Source organism: Pinus tabuliformis, chromosome 1_1 (assembly GCF_031772625.1).
Source record: "Pinus tabuliformis cultivar Carrire ecotype Pingquan chromosome 1_1, CPIR1, whole genome shotgun sequence".
Classification (NCBI taxonomy): Eukaryota; Viridiplantae; Streptophyta; class Pinopsida; order Pinales; family Pinaceae; genus Pinus; species Pinus tabuliformis.
The window spans coordinates 740,677,231-740,693,883 of NC_142297.1; the positions used below are offsets into that span (position 1 = coordinate 740,677,231).

At 37.5% G+C, this 16,653-nt stretch overlaps 1 protein-coding gene across 1 annotated transcript; it reads left to right on the forward strand.

The window, feature by feature from the left end:
• The first annotated feature begins 6,431 nt into the window (after window positions 1-6,431).
• LOC149216096 (TMV resistance protein N-like) lies at window positions 6,432-7,749 on the forward strand. Its single transcript, XM_089389824.1, has 2 exons — window positions 6,432-6,985; window positions 7,104-7,749. The coding sequence occupies exons 1-2, from the start codon at window positions 6,432-6,434 to the stop codon at window positions 7,747-7,749; spliced, it is 1,200 nt and encodes a 399-aa protein (XP_089245950.1).
• Window positions 7,750-16,653: the final 8,904 nt, after the last annotated feature.

Here is a 16,653-nt window from a genome sequence, read left to right on the forward strand (position 1 = left end):
AATGAGGGTAATAGCTTTGAGCTATAGAAGGCTAAGATGTGGGATATGCTTGTGCATCAAGGAGTGCAAAGGCGTTTTTGGGTAGGGAAAAGAAACCCGTGGGCATGGATAATGATGACTGGGAGGACATGGATGCAAGATCCCTCAGTACTATTTGTTTGTGTTTGGCAGATGATGTGTCGTTTAACATCCTTGGAGAGAAAATAATTGCAGGCTTATGGACCAAGTTAGAAAGTCTCTATATGACGAAGTCATTGACAAACAAAATCTACTTGAAGTGGCAGTTATACACTTTGTGGATGAAGAAAGGTACAAATATATCTGATCATTTGAATTCTTCCAATACTCTTTTATGTGAGTTGTCTAGTATAGATGTAAATCTCCAAGGGGAAGACAAAGCAATTGCCTATTGTGTTCTCTTCCTGAGTCTTGGGATCATTTTGTAACCTCTTTCAGTTTTAGTTCTACCGATACCATCAATTTTGATGTTGTTGTGGGAGCTTTGTTGTCTAAGGAAACTCGAGAAAAGTCTAGTTTTGAAACCTCAACATCAGAAGCAATGGTGGCAAGAGGTCAATCAAAAGAAAAATATCAAAATTCGAGAGACACATCAAGATCAAAGTCAAGAGGCAAGAAGAGTAAGTTAAAGTGTTAGTATTGTAACAAATCAGGGCATCTTAAGAAGGATTGTTGGAAAAGAAAGGAACATGATGTTAAAAAGGACTCTACAAAGGAAGCTAATTCAATTGAAACTAGTGTAGGTATTGTTGATGAGGTATTTTCCACTTCTACTATTTCTCAACATCATCATAATTGGTTGCTAGATTCTGGTGCTTCCCATCATATGTGTGTTCATAGGAATTGGTTCTCGTCATACCAATCTATTGACGATGGTGTGGTTTTCATGGGTAATGATGTTACATACAAAACTATTGGGATTGGTAGTATCAAGATTAAAATGTATGATGGTACTATTAGAATGTTAATAGAGGTGAGGCATATGCTTGAGCTTAGAAATAACTTAATATCTTTGGGAGTGCCATATTTCGCTGGTTATAAATGTATAGTTCAAGGTGGAGTTATGAAGGTGACAAAAGGCATATTGGTAGTCATGAAGGCTAAAAGGTTTGGGAACCTTTATAAGCTTGAAGGAAGGACAAAATATCATGCAATAGTAGCATTTGAAGGTGCAAGTGACTCTACTCGTTTATGGAATCAACGCTTGGGTCATATGAGCGAGAAAAGGTCGAAGGTATTGGTTAATCGTAGGTTACTTCCAAGCTTTAAATCTGAATTTGAATTTCTGTGAGCATTCTATTTATGGAAAACAATATAGACATAAATTTAAAATAGGAAAACATTTTAGTAAACGCATCCTTGATTACATCCATTCATATCTTTTGGGACCATCTCCTAAAGTCTCTTTTGGAGGATCGTCATATTTTGTAACATTTATAGATGATTACTCTAGAAAGGTGTGGATATATTTACTGAAAAGAAAAGTTGATGTATTTGATGCTTTTAAGAAGTATAGATATTTAGTTGAAAAGAGCACTAGCAGGTCAATTCAGTGTTTGAGAACTAACAATGGAACCGATTTTACTTCAAAGGGATTTGAAAATTATTGCAAGGAAGTTGGGATCAAAAGACATAAAACCACGGTTTATACTCAGCAAAATGGTCTTGCTAAACGCATGAATAAGAATCTTCTAGAGAAAGCATGGAGTATGCTTAGCAATGCCAAGTTGTAACATGAATTATGGGAAAAATAAGTTGTTACAACGTTTTATTTGGTAAATCAGTCACCATGAATTGCAATTAATTGTAAGATTTCGGAAGAGGTACAAACAGGTCAACCTTGTGATTATTCAAATCTTAAAGTTTTTGGTTGTGATGCCTATGCTCTTATTCCAAAGAATCAATGTTCTAAGTTAGATCCAAAATTAAAAAAGACTAATATTTGTTGGATATGGTGATGGAGTTAAGGGATATAGATTGTGGGATCCTACTACCCACAAAATTATCATTAACATAGATGTCATATTTGATGAATCATCACTCATAAAATCAGATGTAGATGGTGAAATGAAGCAGGCAAAAGTACCACGGATTCAACAAGTTTAATTGGAAACCCAATCATCTTCAAGGGAGGAGGATAATGAAGATGTTTAGGAAGAAACTCCTACAGAAGTAGATGAGGATACAAAAAATTCTCAGGAAACTGAGGAAATTCCACAACAAATTTTACGAAGGGCTACACGAATTAGATCTTTTCCTAAAAGGTATGATGATTTTGCTACACCTGTTGCTTTAATTGCTAATGATGGATAACCTAGTTGTTATCACAAAGCAATGGAAGTATCTGATAGCAATAAATGGAAAGTAGCAATGAAAGAGGAAATGGATTCCTTATAAAGAAATAAGACATGGGATCTGGTGGAACTTCCTAAGGGCAGGAAGGTTGTCGGTTGCAAATAGGTTTACAAATTGAAGAAAGGAGTTGATGATATTGTTCAGAAGTACAAAGCAATCTTGGTCACAAATGGATATTCTCAAAGGGAAGGTATTGATTTTCATGAGATTTTTTCACCAGTTGTTAAGCTTGTTTCAATTAGAGTTGTGTTAGCATTAGTTGCATTACTTGATCTAGAGTTAGAGCAACTAGATGCTAAAACAAAATTCTTACATGGAGATTTGGATGAGGATATATATATGGAACAACCATAAGGGTTTGCTCAAAATTGCAACAAGAGGTTTATTTGGAAACTCAAGAAGTCATTGTATGTCCTGAAGCAATCTCCTAGGCAATGGTACAAGAAGTTTGATTCCTTTATGATGAGCTACAATTTTACCAAAAGTAAGTATTAGCATTGTGTTTACTTTCAAAATTTGGAAAATTGCATATTCAATATTTTGGTGTTATATGTTAATGATATGCTTGTATCAAGCAACATGGTTGAGATCAATATGTTAAAGGCTCAGTTGGCTAGGACTTTCGAAATGAAGGATCTTGGAACAACAAAACACATCTTGGGCATGGAGATTTACAGGGACATGAAACATGGTAAGTTGCTTTTATCACAACAGAAGTATGTGGAGAAAATACTTCTAAGGTTCAATATGAATAATGGGAAACTTGTTCAAATCCCTTTAACTTCCCATTTCAAGTTTTCTTTTGGTTTGTGTCCTAGTAAAGATGAAGAAAAGGAGTATATGACTTGGGTACCATATCCTAATCTAGTAGGATGCTTAATGTATGCAATGGTTAGTACAAGGTCAGATATTTCACATGCAGATGGTGTTGTCAGTAGAAACATGGAAAATCCAGGTAAATAACATTGGGCAACAATGAAATGGGTGCTTCAGTATCTTAAAGGCACAAGTAAATACTGTATCACCTATAATGGTACTAGTGATTCATTTTGTGGTTATGTTGATTCATATTTTGTAGGTGACTTGGACAGGAGGAGATCCACTTCTCGATATGTTCTTACTCTTGCAGGTGGAGTTGTTAGTTGGATGTTAAAGCTTCAGAACATAGTTGCTTTATCCACTACTAAGGAAGAATACATAGTTGTCTCACATGCTTTCAAAGAGACAATTTGGTTAAAAGTTTTGCTAGGTGAGTTTGGAAGGGTGCAGGACAAGGTGAAAGTATTTTATGATAGTCAAAGTGTTATTCATTTGGCAAGGAATCCAATGTATCGTAGCAAGAAAAAACATCTACCCGTTAAATACCATTTTATAAGACATGTTATTGATGAAAGTGGAGTGGTGGCTCTGGAAAAAGTCCATACAAAGAAAAATTGTGTAGACATGTTCACAAAACCAATCTTTCCAGAGAAGCTAAAATGGTGCATAGCTTCTCTTGGCTTGCAAGGAAGGTGATGAATAATTTGGGCATGATATATCAGGTAAATTGTTGTCAAGGTGGAGATTGCTAGAAGTTGTTAACTATTTCCATATATTCTTGGGATAATAACTAAGATTGGTTCCTATGGTTTGCTTTGTTTTTAATAATCTATTTTTTTTGGAAAAAAACATATAAAAGATTTTTTTTTTTGGTAAAAAGTTTATTATGCATCTACTTTAAAAGTTGTAGACAGATTTAGAAAAAATTGACAGGTTGATATTTATCCATGTAAGCCTATAGAGGAAATATGAAAACATAAAGTGAATGGAGAGTGGGTTGAATGGTTGGATAATGTATGCCTATGAGTTGATTGTTGTAAATCTCCCTTGAATAATAAGAATAACGATTATCATTGCCCCATGGATGTTTCCATCACAAGGAGGTTTTTACCACGTAAAGCATTGTGCCAATCTTTGTGTTTGATTATTCTGCTATCTTGTTTATTTGGCATTATTTTCTGCAATTTCAATTTATTTGTAGGTTATGCTTTTGCTACTCAACTCAACAAGTTTTATCATTACTATGCTCACTTTGTGCTTGATAAAATCCATGGTTAAAAAGTTAAGAAATATCTATGCAACATGATATTATTGCCTTTCCATCTACACTTATTGTTGTAAGTTCAAGAGGAAGCATCCCACCAGAGTTTTTGGACTTCGGATTATCGTCAAAATTAGGATCTGTTATAATTCGAGTAGATGTGCCTAACAAATTATTTCCTGCAACATCATATTCTCGTTTTCAAAGCCTTGGATCTACGAAAAGAAAATAATGTTAATAGCAAGGTAATCAACATATTTGGTAGCAATTAGAGATGAAATGGCTCAGGATGTGGTGCTAAAGCCATACCATGGGAGATGCGGTAGAGGATGTCTACACGCACTTGAGTAAATGGAGCATTTTTCAGTCAACTCACAAAAACATGAGTTAGTCCGAACGAAACCATGATTAACAACTGATATTCTTGGTGCCAAACGAAATTCAAAAGGAAAATGGTACACAATTGGATTCAATTCAATTCGTTGAAGATATGTGAAGATATTATTTAGGTATGGCAGGCAGTAGCGATCAACTTTTAAATGTGGAGGGTGGTAGGAGGAAACGTGTTTAGGTTGTGCAACATTCTCATACAACCCTTGAATGGTATAGTGGTAGCTTGAAATGAATAAGCTTTGAAGAGAATGTATTAGAGATTTTCATACTTCGTGGAAAATAGTGCAATTGTCTAACAAATTATCGAGCAGAACATAGTACAAGAATAGAGTTAATCCAAAATTGAAAAGTCTTAAGACATTGAAATGAATAAGCTTTGAAGAGAATATATCAAAGATTTTCATACTTCATGGAAACTAGTGCAATTGTCTAACAAATTATCGAGCAAAACATAGTACAAGAATAAAGTTAATCCAAAAATGAAAAGTCTTAAGACATAAAAATGCAAAAGATTAAAGAGTGGATAATATGAGTATAATTGGCATACGCTGAGTGGTGTATGTTAAAGAATTTTAAAATACAAATGTTAAAGCAATTGAGGCAAATATTAATTACTATAGCAGTAAATTGATGATTTATTTATTGTGTTATTATTATTATTTTTATTTAATAAAAAATTAACTAATTATATAAAAACTAATACTTATTAATAAAATATTACTGTTTATATATAATTAATATTTATTAATAAAATAAGGCATAGGTTAATTTATAAATGAAAATTTTAACAAAGATTTTTTAAAATTTGAGTTTAAATGGTTTAATCTATACAATTAGTATCCCAATTTTTTTAAGAAAAAATAATCTATTTAAACATTCAAAAATATATTTAAAAAATATATATATTATTTTTTAAAATTATTTTACACTAAAAAAATCTATTTATCTCTAAACTAAACTACGCCATAAAATAATACGTCGAGAAAAATGTGGTAACTTGTGAGAGCCGTCACCACTAAACATGAATCTCTCTGCCAATGAGGGATGGGGTATTAAATTCCAAACATTGTCCATGGTGTTGCCTTGGGTGGTCCCTCTTCCAATGTTGATCGGTTTGAAAAGAATGAAGGAAAACGAAACGGCAAGAACGCATGAAATGCATAATGTTAAAATATAAGCATCTAGTGACTCACATTTATAAAATATTTAATAAAATATAAATGTTATAATTGACGGACCAGGTCGACCATATGCCACATATGGTTTTTTAGTCTTTTTGTGGAAGCGAATCTTGAATAAAATATTTAATAAAATATAAATGTTATAATTGACGGACCAGGTCGACCATATGCCACATATTGTTTTTTAGTCTTTTTGTGGAAGCGAATCTTGAATATCGAGTGGCGGATGGTGCCCAGCGTTAGCTGTGACAACCACAGTGTATCGACATTGTTCACAAACTCTCTTGCTTCACGCTGCCTGCAGTTTCCACTCCTCTGGTCTACCTGCCTGCCCTTCATCTTTTTGTTACTCCTATATCGATCTTATCTGTCTGTCTATCCCATTCATCCAAATCCACATTCCAATGGTAGACCAAACAATCCGCAACAGTGGCAAGGCTTCTGGTGCTTCTTCCTCCTCCTCCATGGCCTCGTGTTCTTCCCTGATTTCTTATAACAGCTACGATGTTTTTATCAATCATCGTGGCCCTGACGTAAAGACCACCTTCACCATAGATCTATACCGTAGTCTCAATTCCCGTGGACTGCGAGTTTTTCTGGACAAACCAGAACTGGAAGTTGGGCAAAATATTACTCCTCAAATACTACACGCAATCGAAACCTCCTTCATCCACATCGCCATTTTCTCATCGACTTATGCCGAATCAAAATGGTGTCTAGACGAATTGTTGCACATGTTCAATGCATTTCAGTCGAGGCCCAATGAGGTTACAATTATTCCTGTCTTTTATGGTGTCAAGCCTTCGGAGCTCCGGTGGAACACTAAAGGACCGTATGCTGAAGCCCTAAGCGATCACGAAAAGAAGCAGCGGTTCGACTTCAATGCCATTCAGAATTGGAGACGCGCTCTTTCTGAGGCTGCAGAAATAAGTGGTCTCGATTTGGAGGTGTTTGATGGGTGAGTACCTGCATCTGATCTCTGCCTTTCTCCCTTTCCCATTTACCTTTTTAAGTTATTGGACTCATAGATTTCTGTAGGCGCTTCTCACTTTTTTCTTTTATAACTTGATATTCAGCAACGTGGAGCAACTTTTAGATGATGTGTTGCAATGGGTGTCCAAAGTATGCGACAAAACCCCATTGAAGTATGTTGCCGAACACCCAGTTGGGCTGAAAGAAAAATTAAAAAAATTTGAAAGCACGGTGTTATGGCCAGAGAAAACCAAGGTTTTCGGGATTGTGGGTGCAGGTGGTGTTGGTAAGACAACGCTGGCCACAAAATTCTTCAGCAAGAGGAGGTCAAATTACAATAGATCAGGCTTTTTGTACGATGTCCGAGAGAACGCAGCTAAGGGTTCTCTACCTTCTTTGCAGAGAAAACTCCTTAAGCAGTTGACTGAATTGGATCTGCCAATCGACAACATTCACGAAGGAACAAGCACGCTTGTAAGGCATCTTTTTTCCTCTCACATTCTCATAATTTTAGATGACGTAGATGAAGCCTCCCAGTTGGAAGCCTTTTTGCCAATTAAAGATATTGTAAATCCCAGTAGCTTGATTCTAATTACCTCTCGTGACAAGAAAGTCGTCAAGAAAGCAAAAATCGCAGAGGCGTCAATTTATGAGCTAGAGGGGCTAAACAGACAGCACTCCGAAGAGCTTTTCTGCTTTCACGCCTTTGGTCAATCGCAACCGCAACCAGAATTTGTTGGGTATTTTTAATGGGGAAATACCAAAACCAACTAAATAACCAACACAGAGACAATGCTCTGTTTCCTCTGTCTCAGGATCTTTATGCACAGGGAAGCTTTTAAATAAAATTACTCAGAACAGAGTATTACACAGCCATAAAAATATTTCTATTAATTAAAATATAAAGCCTGATACAAACTTCATCCTCTTTCACTCAGAGGGATTTACAAAAAATTACTTTCACCCATCAAAAACAAAACTCTGTCTTTTCTCTCCACCTGAGAGTTCACTGTGCTGGGTTTACTGCTGTAAAACCCATTTTTACATTCACTGCTGTGAAAAACCATTTTTACACTTACTGCTGTAAAATAAATCTACATATGCAGTAAACTTTACATTACATTTACTATTTCAGAAATACTTGAGCGCTCTTTTCTTTTGCATTTCCATGCAAATCCAATACATAAAAAAACTTACTTAAAACACATGTGCTCACTGTTTTTCTTTACGGATAGCACTGCTGTGCATTATCCTCACACTACGCGCTCTTCATTACAATGAGCAACTGATTTTTATGCACTGCTGTGCATACATTTTCACTCTCACACAATACAATGTCAACTCAAAAAAAATGCATGAGCTCCACCATTTTTCTTTATGCACAACTGTGCATTCGCTGCTCCTTCCCTTTTTTTTCGATGGCCAACACATAAAAAAAATATCTTGCTCCCCTGCCGCGAGCTCATTTCACACTCCAAAACGTTAACCCATTTTTTTTAATATGAATGCCATAAAAAACATAACGTGTACACCAAAACAAAAAGGTATACCACGTATGAGCCCATCACCTTATTAAAGAGCCTCCACCAAAAAAAATACGAACAACCACCAGCTCCATTAATTCTCTTCTACGGCGGTCAACGGGAATCCTCACACGCCACGCAAACTATTGATTTGATGCGGGTCGTATGCAGCTTCGGAGATCGACGGTGGAGGATGAAGAAGCAAATCCAACGGTGGAGAATGATATCGGAAGCCACCTTGTTGCTGAGCTTTACCTCCCGATATGTCAGAGATGCTGACGTCAGGCGAGAGCCACGTGCCTGCACCAAAACGCATCGGAGGCCAATATACGGAAACAACTTTTCATGGGAAGGCGGTGCGATGTGCTCTGGGCGGTTTTGTGGTTTTCAATCTGGCGGTTTTGGAGAGCGCAGTACGGCTGCGTTGAAATTACATTTTCAACACTCCCCTTTAATTTCAACTGCTGGGCGTTCAAACATACCCAAACACTTCCTCACATCGAGGGATTCACCAACACTGCTGTTACAAAGACATCTTCCTCACATAGAGGGATTCACCAACTGCTTCTGATGCAGTTCATAAACAAACAAAGTTGTCTTCCTCTTAATAGAGGGATTAACCTGAAACTGTGCTTAAGAGCACCTTCCTCATGATAGAGGGATTCACCATAACAATGTGCTGAAGAGCACCTTCCTCTTGACAGAGGGATTCACCTGTGACTATGCTGAAAAGCATCATCCTCTTGATAGAGGGATTTACCACACTATGCTGAAAAGCATCTTCCTCTTTCATAGAGGGTTTTACCAAATGACTGTGCTGAAAAGCACCTTCCTCATTAACAGAGGGATTACAAACAGACACTGCTTTGCATGCAGTTTCAAAAACAAACAATCATTGTACTGTTGTGTGTGCAAACTCATTACAATGTTCTCTTATGCTAATGCATATTCTCTGCTGCACTGTTGTGCCATCTTCTTTACTGTGTCTACCCCACACTGTTGTGTCTACACTTGCACTGCTTGTGTACTTTTCAAAGACAAAATACTCTGTGTTTTCTGGAACAATTACACTGTCCCAATTTACAAATTTACACTGCTGTGTGTAAACATTTCTCACACTCACTGCTGTTGCATATATTGCATTTCAATTCAATGAACAACAAATTCATTACATTTACCTTTACTGCTGTAAGGAAAATTTCTTTTGCATGTGTTGCTGTTCAAAACTTCTTGTTGCTGCATTTTTTTTATTTGCATTGCTGTGTGCTTCTCCTTCTTGCCATCATGCTGCTGTCCATAACTTCTTGCTGTTGCATTGCCTCTGCAATTTGCACTGTCGCTGCCTTTTGTTTCATCATACTACTGTGCCCATACTCTTGGCACTTCATTCTCCACACAAAAAAAATTACACAGGCTGCTGCCTTTTCTCATGCACCCTTGCTTCACACAATCTTAGTCTTCATTTTTTTTACACAATGTACTACTGTGCAATTCCTTTGGCTTTCTGCTGCCATACACATTCTTATACATCTAGTGTGCATTAAAAATCTGTTATCCTTGTTTTTCTTTATGCATTTCTTTGCATGCTGCATTGCATAAAAAAAACATTACATTTTTTTTACTGCTGTGTGAAAGAATTTCATTGCATTCTCAGCCACTGGGCATTTACGTTCTGCTGCGTTTTGCCTTCTTCTCATTTTCTTCTCATTGATTTGCATTTTCATTCCCAATACAAAACATTTCATCTGCTGTGCATTACATCATTCTGCTGTGAGTATATTCTCTCACATTACATAGAAGGAAACTACCTTCCATTGCCATGCAAAACTTCAAAACTGCTGTTCATTCTAATCCATGTGCTCCAAAAAAAAATTCCAAACTGCTGTTTTATGTTCTGTCTTCCCACTGCTCTGAGGGTCTCCATGCTCTGCATACTTTTCTCTTATCTCGCTGCTGCTCTTTACATTTCAGCGCTGCCATCTTTTCTTCTTTATGCATTTCTGTGCATATTGCATAAGCACAAAGCAAAAACATTGCTTCTTTCATCACTGCTGCATATTACCTTTTAGAGGGATTAATAAAGATTTCATTTTTAACTGCTGCGCTGCAACACATCCTCCATCAACAAATGACTGTTGATACAGTTCAGCAACAAAAATTTACAAGCTCCCCTTTAATGTATGCTTGTCTTCTTTTGGCAGATTCTTCTCAAAACAAATTTAGATCCACTGGGGAGTTCAAGGGGTTTTCAGATTGCCTTTCCTTCCTTCTCCATACTTGTGTAACTCTCTTCTTTTGCATGGGACTAGCTTGTGTAAGAGCCCATGTCAAGTTACAATCTCGTGCCATATGCCCAATGTTATGACACTTGAAACATTCAACATTGTTCATGAATAACATTTCATGATTTCTTCTAAAATTGTTTCTTGGAGATTTTCGGAGACCACAACATTTATCTTTATGAAATGCTCTACAGTCTTTTGCCATATGACCAAAGTTTGAGCAAGCATAACAATAACCATAAAATGAACTTTGGTACCTGGGAGATGGAAGTTTCCTTGATGTACTTCTGAAGCCTTGCTGCCTTGAGATCCTATGTTGATGACCATTGCCTCTTGCCTTCTTGACATCAACTACATTTCTTCTTGGAGCTGGTTTTCTACTTGGAGTAGGATTTCTTTTATTGCTGCCTTCATTTTTCTCCTTGCCTATGCTGGAACTAGGAGCATCACAATCTCTTTCTGGCTTCTTCACATCTCCTTTGCTTAAAGCATCTTCATGCTTGTTTGAGGGTTCACCTACATACCCAAGTCCTGATTTATCAGATGGAGATCTGTGATAGCTGAGCATGTCATCCAAAGCTTGAGAGCTCTTCATGATCTTGTTCATCCCTTCAACCTTCTTCCTGAGGAGGACAATCTCTTCTTCCAACTTTTCACATACATTATTTTTCTTTGCTAGTTGTCCCTCAGTTTCTTCCTTGCTACGAGTAGCTTCAGCTGCTACTATTTTGAAGGAGATAATATCTGTCTTCATTTTGGAGATTTCTGCTTGACTGCTCTCCATCTTCTTTTCAGCTTCTTGTGCCTGCTTCCTGGCTTCTTGTATATCAGACTTAAGGGAGGAGACCTCTACCTTGTACTGTCCAATCTCTTCCACAAGCTTGTTCACTATCTTGTGCCTTTGTTCAAGTTGACTTGTCAAGGCATCTTCCTGCTTCTTTGCTTTGTTTAGCTGATTTGTCATGGATATGACTTCTTCATGATGTTTCCTTTTGCTTTCGTCAAGTTCCTTCTAGAGCTTTGTAAGCTCTTCATCTCTTTCTCTTACTTGAAGCTTGATGAGGTCAAGCTTTTCATTCTCAGCTTCTATGATGGGTTCATGACTTTCTTCTTGACTCATTTTCATGGTCAGTTCTCCCTTTGCATGAAGGTCATGCAGTCTGTCCCATATATCCTTTGCTGATGTATATTTTCCAAGATTCTTCTTCACAGAATCAGGGAGTCCATCCAAGATTAGTTTTGTTGCTTGTGCATCATACTCCATGGATTCTTTATCCATCTTGCTATCATCAATCACTGACTCCCAGACTTCAATCCCCTCACACATTAGGAAAGCCCTCATCATTATTTCCCATACATCAAAGTTTCCATCAAACTTTGGGGTTTCAAATAGAATGTATTCTAATGGATTGCCTTCTAGTTTAGTAGAAGGGGGAGACACATTTTTAACAGGCTTGGAGGCTTTCTTCTTTGACCTTGCCATTCTTAACTAGGCTTCAAATACTTCACTGTGTTTTCTTTTAAATCACTGACTGTTCCTTCAACAGTAACACAAAGGAAAGCTTTGAGAAATACCTTAACTCTTTTGGCTGAGTCTTCACACTGCTGGAGAAGTTTGACTGCTGCAACAACACCTTCCTTCAGCTTCTTTGAGTCTTCAAAGAGCCTGGACTAGCTCTGATACCACTGTTGGGTATTTTTAATGGGGAAATACCAAAACCAACTAAATAACCAACACAGAGACAATGCTCTGTTTCCTCTGTCTCATGATCTTTATGCACAGGGAAGCTTTTAAATAAAATTACTCAGAACAGAGTATTACACAGCCATAAAAATATTTCTATTAATTAAAATATAAAGCCTAATACAAAGTTCATCCTCTTTCACTCAGAGGGATTTACAAAAAATTACTTTCAACCATCAAAAACAAAACTCTGTCTTTTCTCTCCACCTGAGAGTTCACTGTGCTGGGTTTACTGCTGTAAAACCCATTTTTACATTCACTGCTGTGAAAAACCATTTTTACACTTACTGCTCTAAAATAAATCTACATATGCAGTAAATTTTACATTACATTTACTATTTCAGAAATACTTGAGCTCTCTTTTCTTTTGCATTTCCATGCAAATCCAATACATAAAAAAACTTACTTAAAACACATGTGCTCACTGTTTTTCTTTACGGATAGCACTGCTGTGCATTATCCTCACACTACGCGCTCTTCATTACAATGAGCAACTGATTTTTATGCACTGTTGTGCATACATTTTCACTCTCACACAATACAATGTCAACTCAAAAAAAATACATGAGTTCCACCATTTTTCTTTTTGCACAACTGTGCATTCGCTGCTCCTTGCCTTTTTTCGATGGCCAACACATAAAAAAAATATCTTGCTCCCCTGCCGCGAGCTCATTTCACACTCCAAAACGTTAACCTATTTTTTTAAATATGAATGCCATAAAAAACATAAAGTGTACACCAAAACAAAAAGGTATACCAGGTATGACCCCATCACCTTATTAAAGAGCCTCCACCAAAAAAAATACGATCAACCACCAGCTCCATTAATTCTCTTCTACGGCGGTCAACGGGAATCCTCACACGCCACGCAAACTATTGATTTGATGCGGGTCGTATGCAGCTTCGGAGATCGACGGTGGAGGATGAAGAAGTAAATCCAACGGTGGAGAATGATATCGGAAGCCACCTTGTTGCTGAGCTTTACCTCCCGATATGTCAGAGATGCTGACGAGAGCCACGTGACTGCACCAAAACGCATCGGAGGCCTATATATGGAAACAACTTTTCATGGGAAGGCGGTGCGATGTGCTCTGGGCGGTTTTGTGGTTTTCAATCTGGCGGTTTTGGAGAGCGCAGTACGGCTGTGTTGAAATTACATTTTCAACGGAATTTGCAGATCTGGCATATCAGTTTATAACGGTGTGCGATGGATTGCCACTATCATTAAAAGTATTTGGTGCGCTTCTTTTTGGAGAAAATGAAAGATCTCACTGGGAAGAGACATTGAATCGGCTTCACCACCTACCTCCCGAGATACAAGCAAGACTTAGAATCAGCTACGATTCACTTAATCCAGAGGAGCGACAAATATTCTTGAATGTTTGCTGCTTTTTTATAGGAGAGTACAGAGATACGGCCGCAAGAATTTGGGGTTCCGTGGGGCTTCGAAATATAGAGAACAAGTGCCTCTTTAAAACGGACAGTGAATATAAGATACAAATGCATGATCATGTTAGGGATTTGGGAATAAGCATTGCTGAGGAGGAAGAAATCATGCCCCGTGGTCTTTCGCATCACACGACCAACAACATTGACGATTTGTTGGAACGATCATCCCGTGTAAGTATTTCAATCATTCACAGCTTTGTTTTGGGTTTGAAGATGAATCTTTAGGGTCGTTTCCTTTGTTTTAGTTTAAATAAAAATTTTAAGGTTTTTTTATTCAAGACTATGATAGATCTGTGGCGTGGATACATTTTTCGAAGGAACAGGTAATAGCTGAAGTTCGCGGAATTAAGATGGTCAATCGGGCAGATCTTACTGAGGATTCGCAAATTATAATGGAGTGTTCAGAAATGTCATGGTACAAAAGATGGAGTGAAGAGGTATTGGGGAACTGTCTCAGGTATCTGTTCAGTAATTTCAATCTTCGTGGTATTTCGAATTTGCAACTTGTTGCAACTAAAGAGCGTTATTTAGAACGCATATTGAGGAGGGCGCAGTCACCACAACTCATGTGGCTCCGCTGGTATAATTGTGGATACTCTTGCCTACCTTCTTGGATTCCAATGGAGAGGTTGAGAGTTTTAGATGTTGCGGGGGAAAATTTAAAATTATTGTGGCAACGTGAATCTCAGGTATGTTTTTTTTTTTTTTTTTTTTTCTAATTCCATTTCATTTTGTAATGCAAAAGTTATAGTTAAAACTTCTTTATGATATTTGAAACGCGTACACTGCAGGCCCCTCTCCAACTGCGAGAGTTAAATATCTGCGCCCCCCTTTCAGGCTTTCCGAAGTCCATAGGGCAGCTTAAGCACCTGGAAAAGATTGCCATATTTCATGCACTATTTAAAACCATGCCAGAAGAATTTTGCGATCTGCCATCGTTGAAATACCTCGAGTTAAGATACTGCTCAGAAATGGTGTTGCTTCCTGATTCCTTCGGTACCTTAAAAAACCTCCAGCACATCGATTTGTCTGGTGCTTTGAGTTTGCAGATGCTTCCAAACTCATTTGGGAATTTAACTCAACTCAAGCATCTAGTGTTGAGAGGTTGCTGCAGTTTGGTCATCTCCAATGGAGCATTTGGAAATATTACCACCCTGGAACACATAGATCTTTCAGGTTGTTGCAGTGTGAAAGAATTGCCATCCCAAATCCCATATCAACGGTTCTTGAAAACATTAGATGTGAGTAAAACGAAGTTATCAAAATTGCCAAGCGGTATTGGAGACATGCAAATTGGAAGCTCTGGAATTAGGAGGGGAGCCTTTGTGTTGGGTATTTTAAATGGGAAAATACCAAAAACCAAATTCAAACTAAACACAGAGGCAATGCTCTGTTTTACCTCCACAGGATTTTTTATGCACAGACAGCTTAAAAGAATTTCGCACAGAGAACTAGAGTATTTCACCACCATAAGACTTTCTATTCATTAAAAACTGATACAAAGATTTACCACTGTAAAATCCCTTTTATATTCACTACTGTGAAAAATAACTTACTGCTGTAAAGTCTCCATTTTCATTCACTGGTGTAAAACAATTTTACATACTGCTGTAAAAACAGAACTTACACAAACTTACAAAAACTTACTTCGTGCAAAACCACACATGGTTTTCGCTACTTAAAAAAAACTTCACAAAACATTACTGAATGTATTCGTGCACTGCTGTGCATACATCCTCTGGTTCTTCTTCTTCTTTTACCGCACCATCAACATTTTTCACTGCTGTGAATACGCATATATTTTACCTCCCGTGTGCAATGCATAATGAAAGTCAACACACTCAAAAACATATTACATACGATTTTTTATTTTTAATACATGCCGTAAAAGTCATAGGCTTCTATTAAAACGTGCCCATACCTATGTTTTAAATGCACCATACCTTTTCATAAAAAAGAAACTTACGTGCTATATAAAAAAAATATATTGTAATGTGCCCATACTCATATTAAAACGGGCCACCAAAATCTTGTACCAACATTAACTCTTTCACCTACGGCGGTCAACCAAAAGTTTAATCCACGCAAGCCTTTAATGCACCTCGTATGCAGCTTTAGTTCATCAACGGTGGAGAGCGATGGAGTAAATCCGACGGAGGTCAACAATATCGGAAACCTGTTTGCTGCCCAACTTTAACGCCCGAGAAAATGACGTTGCGTTACGTCAGGGCTGAACCACGTGTCAGCTCCAAATTGTATCGGAGCTCCTTCCCGGATTATTCCTTCGTCGGCAAATCGCTCCGAGAAAATCCGGTGAACGGTTTCTGGCTTGGTTCACGGTTTCTGGTGGTCTGCGTTGAAATTAGATTTCAACACTCCCCTTTAATTTCAACAGCTGGGCATTCGGTCATACCGAGACACTTCCTCAAAAATTCAAAGCTTTTCTGATCCAATGGCTTTGTCAAGATGTCTGCAACCTGTTCCTGAGTCCTGCAATGTTCTAGGACAATTTCTCCATTGTTCACTAATCCTCTGATGTAGTGAAACCTTGTATCAATGTGTTTCGTTCTCTTATGAAACACTGAATTCTTTGACAATGCAATAGCTGAGCTATTGTCACAAAAGATGACTGTCGCTTTTGCCTGCTCTTGGCCTA

What these genes read in the sequence shown, in the direction of transcription:
- LOC149216096 (XM_089389824.1), top strand. Translation starts at nt 6,432, where the DNA reads ATGGTAGACCAAACAATCCGCAACAGTGGCAAGGCTTCTGGTGCTTCT. An exon ending in GATTTGGAGGTGTTTGATGG is followed by an intron (nt 6,986 to 7,103) that starts GTGAGTACCTGC and finishes CTTGATATTCAG; the next exon opens with CAACGTGGAGCAACTTTTAG.